Source organism: Eubalaena glacialis, chromosome 7, assembly GCF_028564815.1.
Source record: "Eubalaena glacialis isolate mEubGla1 chromosome 7, mEubGla1.1.hap2.+ XY, whole genome shotgun sequence".
In the NCBI taxonomy this organism is placed as follows: domain Eukaryota; kingdom Metazoa; phylum Chordata; class Mammalia; order Artiodactyla; family Balaenidae; genus Eubalaena; species Eubalaena glacialis.
Window position 1 is genome coordinate 84766878 of NC_083722.1, and position 23807 is coordinate 84790684.

General features: G+C 45.3%; 2 protein-coding genes and 1 long non-coding RNA gene across 5 annotated transcripts in view; 1 reads left to right on the plus strand and 2 right to left on the minus strand.

Annotated features, from left to right (window-relative positions):
• Positions 1 to 8364: 8364 nt before the first annotated feature.
• On the minus strand, positions 8365 to 18886 carry LOC133095524 (uncharacterized). The gene is made up of 3 exons (XR_009701621.1): positions 18846 to 18886; positions 9128 to 9297; positions 8365 to 8440 (listed from the first exon to the last, which is right to left on the minus strand). It is a non-coding gene; the product is annotated as an uncharacterized LOC133095524 (long non-coding RNA).
• LOC133094910 (uncharacterized) lies at positions 12779 to 16396 on the minus strand. The gene is made up of 3 exons (XM_061195644.1): positions 16311 to 16396; positions 15366 to 16228; positions 12779 to 12824 (listed from the first exon to the last, which is right to left on the minus strand). Exons 1-3 carry the CDS (start codon positions 16394 to 16396, stop codon positions 12796 to 12798), a joined length of 978 nt encoding a protein of 325 aa, XP_061051627.1. The 3' UTR covers positions 12779 to 12795.
• The window catches only part of PTPRG (protein tyrosine phosphatase receptor type G), a 729368-nt gene continuing 721898 nt past the window's right edge, over positions 16338 to 23807 (plus strand). Inside the window, exon 1 of one of the 3 annotated variants that reach the window (XM_061197096.1) lies at positions 16338 to 17204. In XM_061197096.1, the coding sequence (XP_061053079.1) occupies positions 17120 to 17204 (85 nt within the window). In that variant the 5' untranslated portion in view covers positions 16338 to 17119. The remainder of the gene's footprint in view (positions 17205 to 23807) is intronic. The other 2 variants (XM_061197097.1, XM_061197098.1) reach the window with 2 other exon arrangements.

Consider the following 23807-nt stretch of genomic DNA (forward strand, 5'->3'; position numbering starts at 1 on the left):
ACTCTCCCAGAGTGAGTGATCCAAAAGACAGCAAGGTGAAAGTGACAATATCCTTTACGATACAGACTCTGGAATCACACATGCTGTCACTGCCACATTTTATTCATTAGAAGTGAGTGATTAAGTCTGTCCCACACTCAAGGGGAGGGGATTAGTCTCCACCTTTTATAGGGAGAAGTGCCAAATAAATTGTAGACATATTTTAAAACCTCCACAAAGCACTTACTTGATCTTCATCTTTGCAAGTCTAATGGTGTTTGTTCTATCCTCTTCATGTTCTTACAATAAATATTTATCAAGAACTTACTGTGTGCCAGGTTTTGCTATGGATATTAGGAATACATCTCTGAACAAAGCAGATGAGGTGGGGGGTGGAGCAGGAGGGAGGAGACGCAAGTTCAACTGAAGGGAGGTGCCAGGTGTGAGAATAGTAGGGATGGGTGAAATGGAAAGTATTTAACTTGTCAGCAGAAGGCATTCTCTACCAAATCGTGTGGGGGAAAAAGGGTTCAGTATATCCAGATCTTCTGATTTTTCAAGAGAAGGAGAAAAATATGGACATGTGTGTGAAATTTCCAGAATTTTAATGTTAGTATAGTTCAAATGTTAACAAAACACTGTGAGGCAAAAAAAGTCAATGGGCCTAATTCAACCAAAGTTTGCCATTATACAATGCCTAAAGTTTTACTAAAAAACAAAACCCTGATGATTTCAGGATGGCATGAGCAAAAGTAAGGACATGATAAGCAAGGTCTAAATGATAGACACTTTAGCTAAGGGCTGAAAGATGAGACCTTCATATATAAATCTCAAATAGACAAAAGTATTCACAGAAAGCTCTGTGAATGTGTTACTGACGAGCTTACATACTAATAGATACGTATATTTTTAAATGATGTTAGTAACTTTTTTAAGGCTTACCACAAAAATCTCTGAGAAATAGAGCAGAAAAAAATGGTATCATGGAGGAAATTGAAATTTTCTGCATTTAAATAACATGAATTTACAATCAAGTAAGCAATATTCTGGATAAATTTTTGCCCTTTCTTCTTACTGAAAATAAAGCAATTATGGTATTTTTTTAAAAAATAGATGGAAATAGGGACTTCCCTGGTGGTCCAGTAGTTAAGTCTCTGTGCTTCCAATGCAGGGGGCACAGGTTTGATCTCTGGCTGGGGAACAAAGATCCCACGTGCCACGCAGCGCGGCCAAAAAACAAACAAACAAACGAAAAAACACAAAAAAATACACCATATGTACGTCAGCTAGAGGCAAGGACCATATCATATATTTCTCTGGTTCTAGCCCTGTGCATAATATGTAGTACGTTTCAATGAATAATGGATGAATAATTGAAAACCATCCTTTAAAAAAATAGATGGAAATAGATAAAGATATAGAGATATAGATATGCCCTAAACCCAGATTGTTGCTTTTGGTGATTTAAAAATGAGAGCTATTGGGAATTCCCTGGTGGTCCAGTGGTTAGGACTTGGCACTTTCTCGGCTGGAGCCTGGGTTCAATCCCTAAGATCCCGCAAGCCGCACAGTGCGGCCAAAAAAATAAAAATAAATAAAAATAAGAGCTATTAATACTCTTAGATTATCAATGTCCTTGTCATTCATTTCATCCCCAAATTATTTATTCTGTTCTAAGATGCAGTTTACAATTAAGAAATAGAAATAATGATGTAGCATGTCTTGATTTAACAATGTGAACTTTGAAGTCAGTAAGATTTAATCTACCAGGCTTTCAAATTTATGTAAGAAATCATTATGACTGACACTCTGTAAATGAAGCAGAGTGGGTGTGGATATTTGGTTTAAGAAGGTGAATGACTTCTGCAGATATAATCACAGGGTTAATATCAGGAGGGTATTGGTTAGAATTTGAGTTTTTAGCTTCAGATTCTTGGTTCAAATTTTAGCCTTTGACTTTAGGCAGGTTGTTACATCTCTCTAAGGTTTTTATTTTTTAATTTGTAAAATGGAGATAATAAAATACACAACTCAATGCTTTGGAGAGATAATAAGGTCAGACAAGTAAAGTCCTGTGCATACTATCAGTGCTCAAGAAATGTCAGCTATGGCTATCACTGGGCCGCCTGCCGTCCATATGGCTGCCTCCTGGGAAGGACATAAACCTGCCTTGTATAGATCTTCCTGACCCTCAAAATCCACAGGGTTTCTTGTAGGCCTCAATCTGGGCCAACAGCTGCTTTCTTCAAAGGTAGTTTAACATCACCAGATGGGTATTTGTTAAGTCCCTGAAAAACTGCCTTAATGGTCTTTGTAGAGACCTGTACAGAGTTCAAATCCTGGAATTCTGTCTGTGACCTCCTCTCTCAGAAAGGGTAAATCACTTAAACTCTCAGCTTGTTTGCCTGGAGAAAAGAAGAAAAAGTCACTTTCCCAACTGTGATATTAATTAGTAGAAGTAAAGTGTTTTGGCAATGCAGAATATGGTTAATTTTTAAAGGGTAAAACATAAATGTTAAGTGCAATGGAATTTTATCATACCGTGGAGGGAATGTAACTGTTTCAACACATTTTTTTTGTAGGAAAACATAGATGGCGGTGATATTGCTTCACTTTCAGAGGTCTGGGTTCATTTTGAGCAGAGCTGAGAAGAGCCTTGGAAGATGAGGCAAGTTTTTAAAAATTGGAGGGAAAAAATAAAGCACTAGGAATTTTATACGACTGCTTTCTCCATGAGATCCCTTTAGTAAAAGTGAATTCGTTTCCAGTTTCCAAAGATTCCCAGTACTGAATATCTCTAGCTTTTAATATGGGCATAATAGCACTCAGATTTCCTCTTTGTCACAAAGAGGCTCTCTGTTGAGTATTAAATTGCTCATTTCACTCGTGGAAGTGAGGGTCCCTGAGTCACCAAGTCAATATAATGGATTTTACGAGCTGGTTTAGATCAGTGAGGTGTTCTAGTATAACAACTTGCTTAAAGAACTATTTAGCTTTTCAAAATGGAGGTATTATCCATTTGACCAATAAAGTGCACATAGAAATCCCGAATGAGGGAATCATTGTCATGGCCCATGTAAAATTAGTGTTGCTTATGAGCAAGAAAACTGGTCTATTTTTATTTTTTAAGCGTGCTGATTTTTATTTATTTATTATTCCAGGCTTTAAAAATCCCCTATGGAATAAAAGAGCAATATTGTCCCCATTGACTAGAGGAAATCGGGGCAGTTGGGCTTGGTAACTTTTCCTGAGTTTGTGATAGAATCTAATGAAAGAGCCCAAATTAGAATCGCTAAGTTCCTGCAGACTCTCCATTTGCGCCACTGAACCCCCCGCCACTCCAGGCAAAAGCACTTCATTTTACTGTCTCCTGTTTGGTCTTGGAGGAGTTCTGCCCCTTCCTATTCTTTTTTCTTTTGTCTGACCTTTCAAAGACAGGAACATTTATCAAAATCCTCTCTCCAAATGATCTGGCTGGCACTAGCCACCTTCAGATTTACTGTAAAGAACAGACTGGTAACACCCCAGCATTTAGTGAACTTGTTTGAGAAGGACAGTGTGCCTCCAAAAAGGGGCTGACCATGATGAAAAGACCTGGGGAATGGGTCCTATGAGACAAGAATGGAATTAGCTGAGAAAAGGAAAACAAAATCTAAAGGAGGCCTGGAAGAGGAAGTATTAAGGAGAAAGAAAAATAGTAACTGGTGTTCTCTAGTGATTGAGAACAGAGCTAGAAATCAAAGACTTAAATTGCAGACAAGAGGTTAAAAGAGTAGGAAATTTCCTGTTTCCTGGCTCTGCAAAGAAAGGTGGATAACTTGATGATGATGATGCCTAAGTACTTTGAGAATTTGAATGCACTGCTTCCTGGGGCAGAGGGATGGACTAAATGAGTCTGTTGGGTTTCGCTAAGCCACAGGGTTTCAGACAGTACAAAAAGTTACGGGATGAAAGTCTGAGAGGCAGGCAGAGACACAAAGATCTTGGCCAAATGCAGAGTCTGATTCAGAACCCCTGAATGGGGCTCAAGCCTACATGTCTAACAAGCTTCGAGAGGACACTGCTGCTGCTGGTCAGTGGACCACATTTTGATTAGCAAAGCCGCAGAGCTACACTGTTAAATGGAAATATAATGTGAACCACATATTGTATTCTAGTAGCCATCTTACAAAAATAAAACAAATTAATTTTAATAGATTTTATTTAACCTAATTTATCTAAAATATTATACTTTACCAAGTAATCAATATAAAATTATTGATGAGATATTTTATTTTATTTTTGTCCTGTACTAAGTCTTTGAAATCTGGTGTATATTTTACACTGACAGAACATCTCAATTTGGACCGGCCAAATGTGGCTGGTGGTTTCTGTTTTAGGCAGTGCAGGTCCAACCAACCCCAGCAAAACCTTAGCCGCCAGTCCAGGGAATTCCCTGGCAGTCCAGTGGTTAGGACTCCTTGCTTTCACTGCCAAGGGCCCAGGTTCGATCCCTGGTTGGGGAACTAAGATCCTGCAAGCCTTGCAGTCAAAAAACCCCCCAAAAAACAAAAAAAACCCCAACACTTAGCCAGTCGAAAAGCTGAGAAAAACGTGCTTTCAGTACTGGAACCTACTTAAGTGGGAAACAAGAATTCCCAGGGGCTTAATGAATTCCCTGCTATGGAGAAGTCCTCAAAATATAATTTTTCAACAGGATCCCCTGAGGATAGGGTTAAAATGCAGATTCCTCGGCTTCACCTCCAAATATTTTTTAAAAACATTTTTATTATAAAAAATATGTGAACATCTGTACCCTGAAATAGAGAAAGTAGATTATCAGATGTCTTCTGCCTTTTTAATGCCATTGAGGTGTTTGTTAGAGAAACTGGGTTGTCACTCCTCCTTGACTTGGCTGGTTGCTTCCCCATGGTGTTATTTCACTTGTTCTTCTATTACCCATATTTCCTGCAAACTGGCTTTTATTGTTGAAGAATTGATGAGTTGCAGGTCTCAGAGATTCTAATTGGGGCAGAGGTTCTCAACCCTGGCTCCACATGGGAAACACCTCGGAGCTTTAAAAATTTCAGATGCCAGGGTCCCTCCACTAGAGCTTCTGATTTAATTGGTATGGCGTATGGTCTGCACATCAGGATTTTTAAAAGCTTCTAGCTGGTTCTGGTAGAGCAAGGGTAGAGAACCACTAGATGACACTAAGTGGTTTGAAAAAAGGCAAGGGTTCCATAAAGGTCTGAAAACAGACCTTCTCCACCTCCTTATCATTCTGCCCTAAACAGCCTTGCAAAGTTAGCGTCAGAGACTATGTGATGCTAAGAACTAGAGTCACCTGGGGAGCAGAAAATACTACCAATGTCCAGACTCCAACCCCAGAGAATCTGATATAATTGTTCTAGAGTGGGCTCTGGTATCTCTGGTTTTGAAGTATCCCCTGCTTTAATAGTGATTTAATGTAAAGCAAGGATTTAATTGAAATATCTCCCAGGATTTAATGGTGATTCCAATATACAGCAAGGATTGAGATCTGAGACAGTGCTCCAATTTTAATGAGCATATCAATCATCTGAGGATTGTGTAAAAATACAGATTCTAATTTTGCAAGTCTGGATGGATGCCCAGGTTCTTCACTCCTATTGACCCCCCAGGTCACGTTGATGCTTCTGGGACCAGTTTGAGTAATAAGTGTGTAGATGGAAAATGTGTACTATGGAGCCAGAAAGAACTGGCTTTGAATTCCACTTTTGCAACTTACTAGCTGGTGTGACTTTCAGTGAGTCACTTCACCTCTCTGAGCCTTTTTCCTTATCTACGAAATAGAGATGATGATACCTACCTTTACACATCCCATGCCAGGTGTTCAGGAAACGGGACCCTGTTACTGGCTAATGCCAGTAGCACAGGAACCTAGTTGGACATTGAGTCTTTTTCCAAGCTCTTTTCCCATTGATGCTAGATCATTTCTGGGGAAGTTTGTTTTGTCTTCCAGTCAATCCTTTGTTTAAAAAAGAAAGATCGGGGCATTTAAATAAGTATTCTGAGGCCAGCATCCATAGTTCTCTGCTTGGTGCCAGACTTTCTGCTTGGCAAAGCGGAATTTCAAGTTATCCATGACCTGTCTCTTCACTCCTAGTCCTCATTACCTCTGATGGGTTTCCCTCCCACTCTGCTTTCCCCAGCACTCTGGATTAATTGTCTTTATGTCGTGGTAAATCACAGCCAGCACCACGTGCTTCTGTGACTATGTTGAAATAAAACCCCTCTTTTCTCATCATCTGCCTGGCTTGCCCCACGTCTGAATCTCAGAGGTTGTTCATGCCCTGACTTTCAGGGCTCAGAGCACACGCCAAAAGGAATGCATCTACCCTGAGCTTGCGAGAGAAACTCTCCTGTTAACATCGCTTATGAACTACAAGTTCATAAGCCATATGGAATAATTTGGAAGTCTACAAATTTTTAGCCATATGGAATAATTTGGAAGTCTATAAATCACATGACTGTGGAAACTAAACTAAAACCACCTCTTTTTCGCATCTACGAAAAAGCTTATATTTATTCTGTTTTCCGAAGTTGACAGACAAAAACAAAATGTTTGCTGTGGCTTTCTGACTTTAGAAATGTGCCTTCCAGGTGCTTTCAACATTGTTCTGAGTGTTAACAGTTCACAGTGGGAACTGATTTAACACCATTAATAGTTTTCCAGTTCAACAGCCCTCTCCTGTCTGAGTGACTTTTAATATCTGTCTGTTTCTTTCCATGTGTCCCCCATTCAGGCACCTGACTTCCTCTCAATTTCAAGTTCCTATTATGTCTTTTGAGGGATCAGATAAATTAAAAGACTTTTTTTTGTTTTCCAGTAGAGATGTCCTTATGCTAAGTAAAGTGAAAATGCGTTTTCTATCCAAATTAGGGGGGAGAAAAGATACTCTCAGTATTTTCAAAGCAAACTATTTATTCACTGATTCAATAAGCAATTATTGGGTGTTTCCTGTGTTAAGAATGTCATGCTGAGTGCTGGGGAGGGTGCCTACAGAGATGAAAATAATGCAGATATAAAGTCTCTGTCCCGAAGGACCTGAAAATCTAGAAAGGAAGAGAAATCTACACATATGAGCACCTATAATATGAGCACAAAGTGAAAGATGTTTCTCAAAGCCTTCCCAGGTCCTCTGAGATTTTTCTTGTACACTCTGTTTTCAATGCAAATATTAACCGTTGTGTTATTTTTTGTTTTGTTTTGTTTTTTTAAAGAGAACCCTCCTACACTGTTGGTGGGAATGTAAGTTGGTGCAGGCACTATGGAAAACAGTACGGAGGTTCCTCAGAAAACTAAAAATAGAACTACCATATGATCCAGCAATCCCACTCCTGGGCATATAACCGGACAAAACTATAATTCAAAAAGATACATGCACCCCTATGTTCATAGCAGCACTACTCACAACACCCAAGACATGGAAACAACCTAAATGTCCATCGACAGATGAATGGTTAAGCGTTGTTATAAGTACTTGCCTACCCTATGTCTCCTTGGGAGGGCTGTAAGGACTCTGAGGTCACAAATCTTATCTCACTACCTCGCTGATCTAAACAGATTCTAAGGTGCTGGATGAATGAATGAGAGGGAGAGGGAGGAAGAGAGAGCTAACATGGCCGCGAGTGGACCTTAAGGGTAAGAAGTCGTGCCTGTGCTCCAGACATTCAGAGCTTCCCTGAAGAGGAAGGTGACATTTAAGTTAGGTCTTCAAACATGGGAAGAATAAGATTGGCTAAAAATGAGGCAGAATGATATGATACGAGGAGAGGAACGCAGCCAGGAAGGGCAGGGCCCATCTGAGGAATAATTCCTATGTTTGCTTCTCTTATTAAGCCCAAGATAGAGACACTGAGAAATGTTAAGAGGGGGAATTAAGAAGTAGAGACCCTCGGTAGTGGAAATGCCAAAGACTGAGCTGGTAAAATGCCTGGTGGCCATCACTCTTTCATTCATTAACCCAACATAATTAATTGTATGGATTGAGCCCTAATTATATGCATGTTGTAGTCCATCTTCTGGGGGCCCACTGGTGATTGATTCAGATACGTGACTTTCCTGTCTGCATAGGACTCATACTCCAGTGGCGTAAATACACCAACGAAACCATACACATACATCACGCGCTAACTTATTGTGAAAGGGATTGTGTGCAGTGATAGAAAGTGACCAGATGGACAGTGTGGTCAGGGAGTGATACTTTACAACGATTAACCTGGACCCCACAGCTGTTAGAAATTACGATTTTAGGTGGATAAAGTATTTCCTTTAATAACTTCAAAATAAACAAGTCATTGTTTTTGGTTGCTTTTCCCAGCTCTCTGCTATTCCAATAACAGAGCAAAAAATGATTTCACCACAATTTTCTTCTGAGAGTTTGAAGAAAAAATGTCCAAACAATTGGCCCCTTCATTCTGTGGATCAACAAAATTCCTGTAGTGAAGAGGGAACCAGAAAATGGAATCTTGTTTAATCTTGTTTAATCCAATTCTCCAGTCTTATGTCATATATCTTTATGGCTCTTTTGCCCACCCAAATTGCAAATGTGGGAAGAAAGACACCTTCATCACTGAGAACTCCGACATGATGGATGATGTAATGATTGATTTGCTGTTGTTGGAAAACTTAGCTGTACATGTTAAAACCTCGGTGGAGAGAAGCAAGATTAAACGGGAATGTGGCTATTAATGTGGTCCAGAGAAACATGAAATAATGTGCCTTTAGAGGCTCTTGATGTATACACAAATGTATAGTTTTATAAACATACTCATAAATGCTTAGTCATCAGTCATTCTATCACTCACGCATGCTACTAATACTATTGAGCACCTACTAAGCTGAAAAAAATGTGTATGGTGTTGGAAGCTAAAAAGAAAAATAAGACGGAGTCCTTGATTTCAAAGAATGTATGGCTTATGGGTAAGGTATGACTTAGACAGCAGGGTATGATATAATCCAGAATTAAAGAAATGCCAGGTGGAAGACAGAGACGTTTACAGTTTCTGCCTGTCTAGCATATATTCCCTTTATTCTAGTGATAGCAACTTGATTTTTCTTCAGGGAACAACATCCTCCACGTCCTCCATCCGTGTGGATTGGATCAGTTTGGCTCTCACTTACCCTCATGCCCCTAGCAGTGGGCACACGACCCAGGCCCAGCCAATCAGCGTATTCCATTCCTCTGGCCAAAGGGTGGCATGGTCCACAAGTCCAGGAAGACACTGGACTCAGCTTGGTCCAATGATAGTCACTCCCATCAAAGGGAAGGCCAAGCTTAGAATAAATCCAGCCTAGAATAAAAGAGACAAAAGGTGGAGAGAGGTTAATTCTTTCTGACATTGTTTAAGGCCTTGGATTCAGTCATTCCCGAAGTCAGCATTCCCTGAACCACTAAAGTCCCATTTTGAAAAATTGTTTTTTTAATTTACATACAGTAAAATTGACTTAATTTTTGATGCATAGTTCTATGAGTTTTAACACAGGCATATATTCATGTAAATACCATCACAATTAGGATACAAACAATTTCATCACTCCAAAAAACTACCTCCCTCATGCTGCCCCTTTAAGGGGAAACCCTCTCTATACCCCTCACCCCTGGCAACTACTGATTTGTTCTCTACTCTCATAGTCTTAATCATTACAGAATGTTACATAACCATACAAATGCAACTTTATGAGACTGGCTTCTTACATTCAGGGTAATGCTTTTAAAATTCATCCAAGTTGTAGTGTGTATTAATAGTTCATACCTTTAGGGCTTCCCTGGTGGTGCAGTGGTTAAGAATCTGCCTGCCAAGGCAGGGGACATGGGTTCGAGCCCTGGTCCGGGAAGATCCCACGTGCTGCGGAGCAACTAAGCCCGTGTGCCACAACTACTGAGCCTGCGCTCTAGAGCCCATGTGCCACAACTACTGAAGCCTGCGTGCCACAACTACTGAAGCCCACTCGCCTAGAGGCTGTGCTCCGCAACAAGCGAAGCCACCGCAATGAGAAGCCCGCGCAACACAACGAAGAGTAGCCCCTGCTCACCTCAACTAGAGAAAGCCCGCACGCAACAACGAAGACCCAACGCAGCCAAAAATATATTAATTAAATAAATAAATTAAAAAAAAAACCTTAAGAACGTCATAAACTTTAAAAGAAAAAAATAGTTCATACCTTTATATTGCTGAGTAGTATTCCATTTTTTATATATACCATAATTTGTTTATCCATTCTCCCATTGAAGGGCATTTGCGTTGTTCCCAGTTTTCAATTAAGAATACAGCTGCGGGCTTCCCTGGTGGCGCAGTGGTTGAGAATCTGCCTGCCAATGTAGGGGACACGGGTTCGAGCCCTGGTCTGGGAAGATCCCACATGCCGCGGAGCAACTGGGCCCGTGAGCCACAACTACTGAGCCTGCGCGTCTGGAGCCTGTGCTCCGCAACAAGAGAGGCCGCGATGGTGAGAGGCCCGCGCACCGCGATGAAGAGTGGCCCCCGCTTGCCGCAACTGCAGAAAGCCCTCGCACAGAAACGAAGACCCAACACAGCCAAAAATAAATAAATAAATAAATTAATTAAAAAAAAAAAAAGAATACAGCTGCTACAAACATTATATATAGACTCTTGTGCAAACGTGTTTCATTTCACTTGGGTAAATACCTACAGTGGAATTGCTAGGTTATTTGGTAAGTATATGTTCAACTTTATGTTCTCCATAGTAGATGTACCATTTTATATCCCAACCAGCAATGAATGAGAGTTTCATATGCCATGCATCCTACCCAGCACTTGGTATTATCAGTCTTTTTTTTAAAATTAATTTTCATTGGAGTACAGTTGCTTTACAACGTGTTAGCTTCTACTGCACAGCAAAATCAATCACCCATATATATACATAAATCCCTTCCCTTTTGGATTTCCCTTCCATTTAGGACACCACAGTGCATTAAGTAGAGTTCTCTGTGCTATGCAGTATGTTCCCCTCAGTTGTCTATTTTATACATAGTATATGTACCAATCCCAAGCTCCCCATTCCTCCCACCCCACCCCGTTCCCCCTTGGTATCCATGCATTTCTTCTCTACGTTATGTCTGTCTCTATTTCTGCTTTGCAGATAAGGTCATCTATACCATTTTTCTAGATTCCACCTATGTGCGTTAATATACGATATTTGTTTTTCTCTTTCTGACTTACTTCACTCTGTATGACACTCTCTAGGTCCATCCATGTCTCTACAAATGACCCAATTTTGAGTTCTGGAGGCTAGGAGTCCAAAATCAAAGTGTCAGCACGGCCATGCTCCCTCTGAAACATGGAGGGGAAATCTTCCTTACCTCTTCCTAGTTTCTGGTGTTTGCCATCAGTCGTTGGTGTTCCTTGGCTTGTAGGTGCAGTGTTCCAGTCACATGCATCTTCTTCCTGTGTGTTTGCACATTGTTTTCTCTCTGTGCTTATCGGTATCTGTGTCCAATTTCCCCTTTTTATAAGGATACCAATCATATTGGATTGGGCCCCACCCCAATGACCTCATTGTTACTTGATTACCTCTGTAAAGATCCAATTTCCAAATAAGTTCATATTCTGAGGTACTAAGGGTTAGGAGTTCAATATATTTTCTTTGGGGGACACAATTCAACCCATGCCAGCACCATTTAGATTAACAGTAGATGAAGTAGATTGTTTGCAAAGGCCATAGTTCATGCCTCTGTGCAATGCAATTTTACTGTTCTTCCCCTCAAGGACTAGGGGCTATTTCCACCTTCCCCTACCTCCGGGCTTTTAGACTTGCTTTGACCAATAAAATGCAGTGGAAGTGATGTTATGCCACTGCTAAGTCTATATCTCAAGATGCCTTGTAGCTTCCACTCTCTGTCCTACTGGCCTGAGACATCTTTGTGAATAAGTCTGAGAGAGGCTACTGGAGATGTCATTGGCTGGGGGGCTTCAGCCAACAGCCAGCACCAATTGTCAGGCATGTGACTGAGGCCATCTTGCACTGTGCAGACCCAGTTGAGCCTCTGGAAGCTGGTGCCGTAGCTGCATGTGTGACCTCAGACAAAACTAGCAGAACTGCCTAGCTGAGCTCAGCCCAAATTGCTGGCCTACAGAATCAAGAACAAACAGAATGATGGTTGTTTCAAGTGACTAAGTTTTGGAGTGATTTTTTTCCACAAGAAAGAAATGATTGCTGCTGTAGGCCGGGTGTCAGAAGCTTGAGTCTTCTGTTGTTTACTATCTCAATCACCTCAGCTAAATCACTTAATTCTAAGAGCTCCTGCTTCTTTCTTTGTAAAAATGTAAAATGTGGATATTGCACTTATCTTTTGCCATAAGTTCCAGGTTTCAAGTTTTTAGTTCAAATTTAATAAAAACCCAACTTAAAGAGGTAAAAAGATTAAAAGGGATTTATCAGCATAAGTAACTGAAAAGTCCAGAGTCTGGTCTGGCTTCACGTAAGACTTAATCCAAGGATACAAGTGATGATATCAGAGGTTTGTTGGCCCCTACCACCCCCCTTTGCTTTTCTCTGTGTGTCCACTTCACCCCAAGCAGGCTCTTCTCAAGTCGGGACCTCCTTGCTTCTCAAGGCTGAAGTCTATCCAGTGCGGCAAAGCCAGGAGGAAGTTTAACTTTCATTGGAGCAGGCGGAAACATGTGGCCATCTCTAAGTCAATCAGGCCAGGGGGTTGAGATGGTCCAAACAGTCAGGCTGGGACAGGTGAGGTGAGCCAGTGAGGTGGAGAGGCAGAGGGTAGTGATGGAGGAAGACAGGGTTAGGCTTCCCAAGACCATCTGGGGAGATTAGCACAAAGGAAACTGGAATGCATTTACTAGAAGAAAAGAAATGGAAGCTGAGCAGGTAGAAAATAATGGATGTTCACTCCTTATTGCTTAAGCTTGTTGAGAAAATAACAGTAATAGTTTATGTTTATCAAATGCTTATTAGGCAACTGTCACTGCTCTAAGTACTTTACTCTTTTTAACTCCTTCTAATCTTCTCAATTTAAGAGTAGGTATAGTTATTATTCCCTCTTTACACATGAGGAAACTGAGGCACTCAAGTGATGAAAAGTTAAGTGTTTAAGTTGCCCAAAGTCAAGCAGATATAAGTATCAGAACCCAAATAGAATGGTTTGGGAGCTATTGCTTTTAACCACCAGTCTATACTCAAAATAGATCACCAGCACTATGGTAGGCAGAATTCTAAGATGATCCCCAAGATTCCTACCCCTGGTATATAATCCCCTCTTCTGAGAGTGGGTGAGACCTGTGAATGTAATAGGATAGTCACTCCTTAATTAGGTTACATCATATGGCAAAAGTGGTGGTACTGTCATTCCCAGACTCCTTCATAGCCAACTGGAGGGAGATTCTCCTGTTGGTTTTAAAGAGGTAAGCTGTTATTTTGTGAGGGGCCCACGTGGCTGGGACCTGAAGGTGGCCTCTAGCTGAGACTTAATTCTAGCCAACAGCCAGCAAGAAAATAGGGACCTCCAGCCTACAACTACAAAGAACTAAATTCTTAAAAAACAAAACAAAACAAAACAAAACAACTGAATTCTGTCAACAATCTGAATGAGTTTTGAAGAGGACCCTAAGCTCCAGATGAGAACCCCTGGCCAACATCTTGGTTTCAGCCTAGGGAGACCTGGAGCAGAGGACCCAGTTATGCTATGCCCCAACTTCTGACCTACGGAGCTGTGAGATAATAAACATGTATTGTATTGTTTTAAGACCCTAAGTTTGGGGATAATTTATTACCCAAACCAGCACCTTCTCTTTGCGGCCTTCTTATTTTCCCATGGGGTTCTCCACACCTTTTGTGGCACTCATACGACCCTTCACACCAACTGTCCTGGAGTGCTCAGTGTATCATGCAGCTCCCACATCACCTGGGGAGTGGTAATCAGCAGGTGAGAGCATTGGCAGGTCCACTGCCTGTCATTTTGTGCCAGTGACACTTGATAGAGTGTCTGGTGTGTATGAGCTATTCTGTAATTGGTTGTAGAATGAATGAAAAGCCATCCCGTGTGGTATGCCTATAACATTCTACTTTATTATGGGAACTGATGGGGCCTGGGTTGTCGGAGGGTGCTTCCAAGAGCAGTTCCTGGTATACTTCAGCCTAGGGCCCCAGGATAGTCACCAGCCCAGACCTAATTTAATGTTAATTTTTAATGTGGGGCCTCCTATATTATGAGGGTAGTGATAATTCTCTCTCCAAACCCATTTGAGGTCTCTCCATCCCACATTTTAGTGTCTTCTCAAACCATCATTCCTTTGCCTTTTCACATCTGTGGAGGGAGACAGACCTGAGAATCTCAGCTCTGCTACTCACTAGCTAGGAATCCATTATTTTACTCCTCTGAGTATGTTTCCTTGTCTATAAATGGGCAAAATAATTCTTACTGCTGGCAGAACTGTTGTAAGGATTCTGAGAGTGTATCCCGTACTTTGGAAGGTAAGCTCCATACAGGTCACAGGCCTGCCCTTTTTGTTCATGGCTGTGTTCCCAGTCGCCCCCTCCCTCCCTCCCTCAATAAGTGCTCAATAAATTTATGGAATGAACAGCTTAGATAAAGAATTTAGCACAATACCTGGTAGGTAGTAAGCATCCCACAAATGGCAGTTTTTATTACGTTATTTTGCAAAGGAGGAAACTCACCTGGGGTGTCTATCCAGGTGTTCTGTCCTGATTCAAATTCCACAGATTTCCCCATTTTATCACGCTATTTTTAATGAGGTAATCATACACGCAGGGGTCATAAGAACCTCTCTCAAAGCTCCCACTGACCAATGGACAGCCCTTAAATACAACACTCCCAAGAAAACTGACCCTCTCCCAGCATTTATGGGGGAGTCAGGATTCCAACAAAACCAGGAAGGACCAAATTCCAAAGCAAATAAACTCGACTCATTCCCCACCCTGGGGGAGGGTGTTCACCCCCGTTTTGCTAAAGATAGAGCGCCGGTCCTCCCGGGGAACTTCCTGGCTTTTATTAGTTCGTAATCCCAAATGTTAACTTTTCAAAGATTTTTCTTTTTTAAGTGTGGGTGTGAAAGTGCTTCCCTAATCACATCTTGCGGGAGGATCTGGAACATCTGTACATTATTTGAAAACCTAGCATCCGGTTCGGATGTTTGGGTGGGTGGGAGACCCTGCGTGGTGGGATGAAACAGCAGGGGCACGTTAAAAACAAGTCAAGATGGCTTTTAAACAGAGGCAGAAAAATTAGGCAAAAATTACAAATGGCTAATCACCTTGGCTCAATTACACGTTTAATCAATAGCCCTCATCCCCCACTTTTAGCACCGGCGTAAGGGGGAAAAATAGGGCGCTTAGAAGTCTAAGCGATAAAGATCTTTCTCACCAAGAGCCAAGGGACAAAACTCATTACAGATAAGCCCAGTCTTCCATTTCCCCCGGACGCCTCTCCACGATTGCTGAAGTGGTTGCCGCTCCCCGGGGTAGCTGCCAGGAAATCGGTCCTGCCCCGCGGTGCAGCTTTCACCCAGCCAGGGGTTAGAGGCGCACTTCCTGCACCCTCCCCACCAGCAGGCTGTGGTGCGGGAACCTTCCCTCCTCCCGTGGAGCGGCGAGTTGGGAAAACTCCGCCACTGATCCACCGTGGCGCGGGGAAAGGGTGTGTGGGACTCGAAAGGGCTGGTTTTTCCAAGCCTAGGATCGATATTTCTCCCCTCCCCCACCTCTCCCTGGCCGGGAACAAGACCAAAGGAAGCCCAAAAAGAAAAAAAAAAAGAAAGAAAGAAATTAAACCCCAACGCGGAGCCCGAGTGCGAAGGCCGCTTGGCTTTGTTTCCAGGCAGGGGCATTCGCCGGGATGGGGGCGCGAGCAGGGAGTGAGCAGGGGGCGGGAAGGGCGCGCCCCACCGCGGTGCTGCCAGGGCGAAGAAACCCAACATGAAACCTCCTCGCCCTGTAAAGGCAGCAGGCCGCCCCCTCCTCTCCTCAAACCGGAGCCAGGGCCTCCCAAGTCTCGGATACGCGAGCAACGCAGACGGGGACGGGGGAAACCTCGCCAAGCCCGCACGCAGCGCGGCGTCTTTAAGAACTCGCAGGACTGGAATCTGGCAGAGACTCGCCGGTCCCGAAGGCAGTCGCTCTCCTCCCTCTCTCCGAGACCCGTCCGGAGCGGCCCCCAGCCCCGAAACTGCCCCAGACGACTCTGCAGCACCCGGGGCTGCGGGCGGGGAGAACCGGGTTGTGGGACGCCTGCGAGGTGGGAGCCGAGTGCGGCTGCTTTAAGAGCGCGGGGCGCGCGCGCCCGCCCGCCGCCGGCAGCCCGGCTGCGCGCCCTGGGTCGCGCGCCGCCGCCGCCACCGCCGCCGCGCGCCCCTTGCTCGCTCGCTCGCCGGCTTTAAAGTCTCTGCCAGGATCCATGCTCACATGTTACTTCCTGTATGGAGGCATGGCTAGTTTCCAGCCCCGCGCTCCCCGATCCTCCCCAGCTCGCGCCAGAGCCACAACTTTCAGGAGCATGGACTGAAGGCGCCCTCGCCCCAGCGCCCCTCTGAGATCCTTTGTGTTTCCCTCGGTTTCCTCTGGCTGTTTCTATTTTGGGGGGCTCTTCGCTCCCCCCGCCTTTACCCTCCTCTTCCCCGCTCGCAAACATGCCTTCTTCCTTCCCCGGGCCCTGGAAGGAGCTGCCTGCCTGAAGCCCGGAGACGCAGCGCCGCGCTCAGCCCCGCCGCCGCCCGCCGGCTCTCGGGCTGCTCTGCCGACTCAAGTTGGGGATCCTCGGCTGCTCGCCGCCGCCGCCGCCGCCTGCGGTCCTTGCCTACCCCGGGCCCCAGGCATCACCGCCGCCCGCCGACTCCTCGCCCTGCCCGCTCGGCTCGCTCCTTTTTGAACGGAAAGCAGCCCTTCTCCGCCGAGGATCGTCCCCAGCGTGGCTCCGCGTTCTCGGTCACTTTTTGAGATTTTCCGGGGGGCGCTCGGCGGCTTCCCGGATTCCAGGGGGACTCGGTCCGCCGAGCGCGGGGGCCCAGTAGAGCGGACTAGCAGGGGAAGAGCCCGGGCTTAGCGGAGGCTTACACCGAGGCAAGAACTTATTCAACAAGTTTACCCCCCCTGCTTTCTTCTTTTCGATGTGCGTTTTCGGACATGCGGAGGTTACTGGAACCGTGTTGGTGGATTTTGTTCCTGAAAATCACCAGTTCCGTGCTCCATTATGTCGTGTGCTTCCCCGGTGAGTGCCGGCCGCCGAGGGGACGCGGCCGTGGCCAGCGCGCGCGGGGGATGCGGAGTTGCCGCCGGGGCATGGAGCTCGGGTGCCCGTCCCGGGGACCCCGGAGAGGGTGGAGGGGGGGTCGACGCCCGCGGAGGAGAGAGGGAGCCGCTCCGCTGGGTCTGGCGGCGTAATTAGGGAGGCTGGTGGTTGGGCAGGGTGGAAGCAGGGGCTGGCCGGGGAGGGGGACAGGGGCCGCAGGAGTCTGTCTCTCGCTCGGGTTTAGGGGGCCTGGGGGAGTCGGAGTCAGGAGAAAAGAAGACTCGTTCTGTTGACCCGCCGCTGTTCGGGAGAGCTAGCGCTCTGGGGCTGTTGGGGAGATTGGGGCCATGGGGAGTATGTCTCTGTGGGTTTGGGGGGCCCAGGGTGCGTCCGTCGCTCAGGCGAGGATTGAAGGGGCTCAGAAGGTGGGGGGCTTGATTTGCTGCTCCCCGACTCTTTGGAGAGGCTAGTGTTCGGGGACTGGAAGCTGGAGGCTGGCCGTGGCGGACTGGGGATGTTGGGAGCAGGCTGCGTTCTGGTCTCGGGGGTCAGGGACGACCCTAGCTCGGGGCTGGGGCACGAGCTGAGCTTCGGTGCCGGCGCGATGGAGCCTTCCTGGGCGCGGGGGCCTGGGCGCGGTGGGAGGGCAGGGAGCAGGCGGTTTAGGGAGATTCGTGGCTCCCCCAGCCCGGGCCCGCGGCCCCTTTATCCCCCAACTCTGCTTGGCTGGGCTGCTCGGGTCGGGGCGCGGGGGGGCGGGTCGGGGGCTGGGTTGCTCTTCGTGCCGGGGCAGATTTTTTTCTGTGTCGCGCCCTGCCTACCTTCATCTTTACCCTTTTGCAGGCTGTTGGCGGCTGGCAGACCCAGACCCGCTCCTTTCTGGTCGGGTTAAGACAGGAACAGTATTGGCCATTGATGAAGATAATAAATCACCGCACGTAGCGGTGTGCGGCTCGGCGACCCTCCACTTCCAGCCCTCCACCGGCCGACCCCCCCTTCCTCTTTCCACTAGGGGAGGGCAGAAGCCAGCCAGCTGTCTCCCTCTTTTCTCTTGTAGCCTCCCCTTTCCCCCCAGGCTGCAGCCCCGAGCTCCCTTCGGTCTGTCCGGCCCCCTCCCCCAGGTGGAGGCCTCGTCCTGTGCCCTAGTCGGGGAAGGGGTGGGAAGAAGGGAGCGATTCGTTTTTCATCCTTTGCTCTCCTAAGGACAGGGAAACCCCCCCCCCTCCGTTTTTCTGCCTTCTCATCCACCAGCTCCTGGATATTCGGAGGAGGGTGCGATCCAGAAAAAAAGGAACCTGCCCCCCGATGTTTCTGCTCCCCCTTGTCATAGCCGCCTGTCCCCGGGTGGCCCGAGCGCACGGTTTTGGTGCACCGGGTCCCCCAGCTCCATCGTGCGCCCTGGAGGAGGTCGCGGGCGCTCTTGCTGCCCTCGGGGACTGGCAGCGAGTTTCCCCTTTGCAGGCACGGGGGTGGCCTCGCGGGGCAGAGAGGCAAAGCACTGTCTTCGGGCACCTCGCGTTTCTCTCTGCGCGTTCTCCTGTCCCCGGAACCGCACGGAACTCCGGCCACAGCCCAGAACCCCAGCTCGGATGCCGAGCGAGGACGTGCGTTCACACTCACCCGAGGCCTGGGGTTTGCTCACCAGGGTCCTGCCTCCACTGGGACCCGGGGGCGGTGTGGACATTTACCCTTAAACATCCCCCTTGCTTCCCCAGTGCTCAGTATTTGTGTTAATCATTGCTCCTCCTAGACTTTTTCCTTTGTCGTGGATTTGCCGGCTGAGTGGGCTCAGGTGCACACTGGGGTTGAGCTTCGTAAGGGTCACGTTTTAATGGGGTGAGTGGGAGGCAGCAGGGGAGCAGCCTTGCGAAATACGAGGAATTTCTAATTCCACTTCTGGCCTTCTCCTTACACTCGGGTGTGCAGTCAGTGGGCCAAGCCGCGATTTCTTTTTCCTGATGTCTGAGGAAGCCTTGAAATCCAAAATGGGACCACCAGTGATGCCGCCTGCGTCGGGCTGGGACAGTTTTCGTCTTCCACATTTTCTGTGCGTGCTCACGCTGCGAGGTAAATAGCCCATTCCGTGGTTCGGGAGCCGAAGGGTGTCGGAAAGGGAAGGGGCAGTAGTGCGAGGCGCGGGTAAGGAGGGTTGTGGTTTGGGAAAGTGCGCCCGGAGAGGGTGCAGCAGCAGCCTTTGCAACCAAAGTTAAAATGTCAAGAGCCGGAGACGCCTGCTCTCCATTTTCCGAAACTGCCGCGACGCTGCTGGACCTCAGGGGGCGCCCCCGAGCCACTCGTCAGGCTCCCGCCACCTCCACCCGCCTAGCTGCCGTGGGGCCGCGGTGGGATGAGGCTGGGGCTGGAGGCTGGGCCGCTGCAGATGCGCCTGGGAGCGGAGAGGCGGCCTCAGCTCCGCCCTGGTGCTCCTGGGCGGCTCTCAACCGCTGGGGACCCGAGTTCGCTTTGGGACGCCCCTTCTTGGCAGCCCTGACCTGGGAAGGCTTTATTTGGTTGACACGAGGGACAAAGATGCTTCTGGTGTTGGATTAGGGTCCTCCTTGTGACATCTTCACCAAAATCCCTTGTTGGTTATTTTGTTTGTTTCCTCTCAGAATCGTGCTAACTTTTCTGATACATTTGTTCTCAGCTCCTGTGAAAGATACAGGGTAACTTTAATTTGGGAGGGTTTTGCAAACATTGCCCTGGCCTGAGTCTTTCCCCAGAGGATGGGAAACAGTGGCTTTTAGTCTCTCAACAGTATGGCAGGGGTGGGACCCGTGTCGCCATTAATGTTTCAACGGATGTTTCCATTTCCAGAGCACAGGTGTTATCAACATGATGTAGTGCATAGGACGTTGTTTTCTGACATCTAAAAAAAATATTATGGAAAAATTTATGCAAATGGAAAAATATAATGGGCCCCTGTGAACTCCCTACTCAGATGTAACAGTTACAACTCAATTTTCCCTCTTCCATTACCCACCCCATCCTCCCCAACACCTCATTATTTTAAAGCAAATCTTACGCACAGTTCATTTAAGCATTGGGTGTATATATTTCTAATCATTGAGAATTTAAGTGCCTCCAACAGCAAATAAATTATGTTATTTGGAAGGGTTAACATTTTGTGTATTTTACATTCTTAAGCTATTCAGCAGAAACTTAATTTTTTTTTTTAATTGACTTCTCTTTCTGCCCTCAGAGTTGAAACCCTTCTCTTTGATTCTGATATGTTTTGTACAGTAATGACATTACATCTAGGAGGCTGATGTTGGAAATATTTCAGATGGGTAAGCTCTGCTGTGTACCTTGGATGTGTCAGAATCGGAGGATCCATGATTGATGTCCTGCGAATCTCCCTCTGAGCTGTCTCTTGGTGTATTTGCATGTACATGCTTTAGTCCTGATGGACATCCTTTATGGCCTTATTAGAAAAACGCAGAAGTAACATACTTGTAAGTCAGCAATCTTACTCTTCAGGGATGGGGTGAGAAACCATGCCCCCCCAGCCCCTTCCCCAAAGTGTCTTATTTGAAAATGGAGGATCTTTGTCCAGTCTTGAAACTTGGTCCCTCTAATGCAGTCATGGAATAAAATTTTCGATGTTTCCTTTTAAACAGTGTTCATATTACAGAGTTGATGAAGAGTATTAGTACAAATAGGCATGACAGGACCTTTTGGAAGTACTGAAGTTGCTGTTGCCACAGGCAGAATGGTTATTGGAAAGGTTGGCTGAAATGAGAAAAAGAACTAACCAGTTGTGAAGCTCTGGGCATCTCCCCTTAATTATGGACCCGTTTTCACAGAATAAAAGATAACATTGTTTAAATGAGGCAGTATGGGGAATGCTGATGATTTAACATAGCAAAATAAAACAAAAACCCTTTCTGATTCATCTTTCTATTCTGAAAAACTCCCAAGTTAATGTAGTATAATCAGTTACATATCACTGCACTAATTGAAATGCACTTTCTTGCCTTTTATGAAAGAGCATTTAAAATGCCCCAGAACAATTATTATTAGGGATCCCCTCCTACTTCCTTACCCCTCCCTCATTTTCCTGGAAACTTCTTGACCAAAAGGACAGTCTGGACACATTAGCCATACCTAGGTGAGGAAAGCAATTAAGTGTTGCTAGTGCTTTGTTGCTTTACCTTTTTCCTTTTATGGTGAAAGTTGTGTTTTTTTTTTTTTCTTTTAAATCTGAATATACCTTCAGCATTCTACTCAAAGCATGCAGGACAATGCAATGTCATTCCTAAGCAGGATAAAGTTGTAATATGGGTGTGCATTCTGAGTTTCAAGAATGAAAAAAAGTTGTGATTAACACTTTAATTCTAGGGCATATCTTTCATGTAGTCACATTTCATAAATCAGACTTTATGGGAGAAATTCAAAGCATCTGAAGTTATCTCAAAAGTGCTTGACCCCCCCCAGTAAGCTCTTGGTGGGCTTTGGTTATAGGTTGACCATTATCAGGTGAGGGGTGGTAATGAGTGAAGCTGCGTTTTTGGCTGGCTGTGTAAAGAATAAAAGGTCTGTGTATCTAACAATATAAAGGAAGCCAAGGAGATGTGCCCTGCCTCCACTTTTAGTTCTCCGTCTGAGCTTGATCTGGGCAAAGCTGGTAGCTACTGAGGGAGGGGCTCAGGAAAGTGAGAATGTTCTTCTGAGAATAGCCTGCCCCCAACAGGCGGTGAGAGCTGCTTGTGGAATTCCATGGGCTGTTGCTGAATTTGAACCAGAATGAGGTTGTCTTGGTACACATTAGGCCCTCAGTATGTATTCCCAAATGATTAGACGATCCCATACCTTTGTTTGCCTGTCTGAGAAATGGAAGTGACCATCTTGCTTGTAAAAGACCCAATTCCAGAACTGTGGCAGTGTTCTGTGCACTCAGAAGAGCAAATGCACATCTGTAAAAAAAGTTCTCTGTTACTGACTTTGCTTTGACTTTTTATTTTTTATTTGTTTACATGGAGTTCTAACCAAGGAAATCACTCCAAAAATGATGCATGTTTTTAAATACCGTTTACCTCTCCTTGCTTTTTTCGTACAATTCCTTTTCGTCTCAAATTTTCAAGACAAAGGAATTGTTAATGTCTCTTAAAAAAAAAGTTTGGAAGTAATGTAGGTGAATTTCATTTTCAGAAAAGCCTGTGATGATTGAAATATGTAACCGGTAAGTTTGTGGTTTTTTCCTATTATGAGAAGCACTGTGAGGTTTATCAGTGATGGCTGTGCAAGATCGCTTGAGGTAGCTAGAGGGCTTCATGAGCAGTTGTCTCCTTCTATAGGGACACCTATAATTGGAGGGGCCATTTCATCTGGTATGACTCGTAGCAAAATGTTTGGTGTTTTGACAGAAAAAATATATGATCTTTGTGAGTTGGTTTGCCAGGCCTATGCAGTCTCAAAATTTTTATGACTACAGCACTTGATATGATTATTTTTAAAAAAAACCATTGTAAAAAGTGCTCTTAGGGCTGGGTGGGGGAATGCCAGTCAGCTAACCAGGTTCCAGATGTGCCCGGTTTCTCTTTTCGGAGCCCTCTTAACTGAATTGGGTGGTGTTCCTGCTGCTTTTGGGGTGGAGGGTGGGAGGCAACTTCCACATTGAAGGAGGATCACCGTGCTGTTTTATCTGCATATGAAAAGGAGAAATCTTTTAGGAGCCTAGAACTTGTTAGTACTTTTTATTTCCTTTCTGAACCAGGTAGCTATGGAAAGTTGTTTAAAATATATCAGAATATCATCTCGAGCCAATCGGCCTCTGCCATTACTAGCTGTGCTGCTTTAGACAAGTTACTTAACTTCTCTGTGCCTCACTTTTTTGCCCTCTCTTTCTCTGCAAATTGGCATAGTGATAGGACCCTGACTCCTAAGGTCTTCGTGAGGCTTGAATGAGAATGCATGCTAAAGGACTTAGCACAGTGCATGGTAAATAGTAAGTGCTCAATAAATTAACCATTTGGTGTGTGCGTGTGTTAGAGAGATTTGGGTAGGAGTATAGAGAAAGAAGAAAATTGAACTGAAAAAGACAATTATATGTAAAAACAAACATTTTCAAAAAATTTATATAAACTTGCATGATGATTTTTGTGCCTGGATTTGCTCTTGAGGGCGAGGGAGGCTGGCATGAGAGCATCCCATGTATAATTAGTAAAATGGTTACATTTTGAGGTTTAAAGAAATGAGAAAGCCTCCATGAAGTCTGAGATAACCTCCTTGCTCACATCGCAAAGGAGGTCTCCTCTTTCCCTGCTTAAAAGGTGAAAAATGTTTTCTGCAGGCTTAAAATGTACCGTGCAAGATCCCTGTGTGGTGTTATCCTCTGTAGAAAGAGTTGCTTGGTCCTGCACCCTGGAATGCCCATCCCCCTTGTAAGGCCTGCTGTGCTGTGTGGTAACCAAGGAGAATGGGTCTACCTTTGACTGTCATTTCTGGGTTTTAATTGTGTGCCACTAATGGGAAACAAACAGTAGTCTTTGGGTGTTGCTTTTATTTTGTACTTGTGTGACACTTGAACACACGTATGCCCTTGTCTCCATATCTTCACGGATTCAGACCTGCAGAGTATAC

Bases quoted from the DNA above. Each gene is read 5' to 3' on its own strand.
- LOC133094910 (XM_061195644.1), bottom strand. From the start codon at position 16,396: ATGGATCCTGGCAGAGACTTTAAAGCCGGCGAGCGAGCGAGCAAGGGG. The intron at 16,229-16,310 runs GCGCGCAGCCGG...CCCACCTCGCAG, and splicing joins GCGGCGGCGCGCGACCCAGG to GCGTCCCACAACCCGGTTCT. The intron at 12,825-15,365 runs GTGAGAAAGATC...CTTTTCTTCTAG, and splicing joins GTTTTGTCCCTTGGCTCTTG to TAAATGCATTCCAGTTTCCT.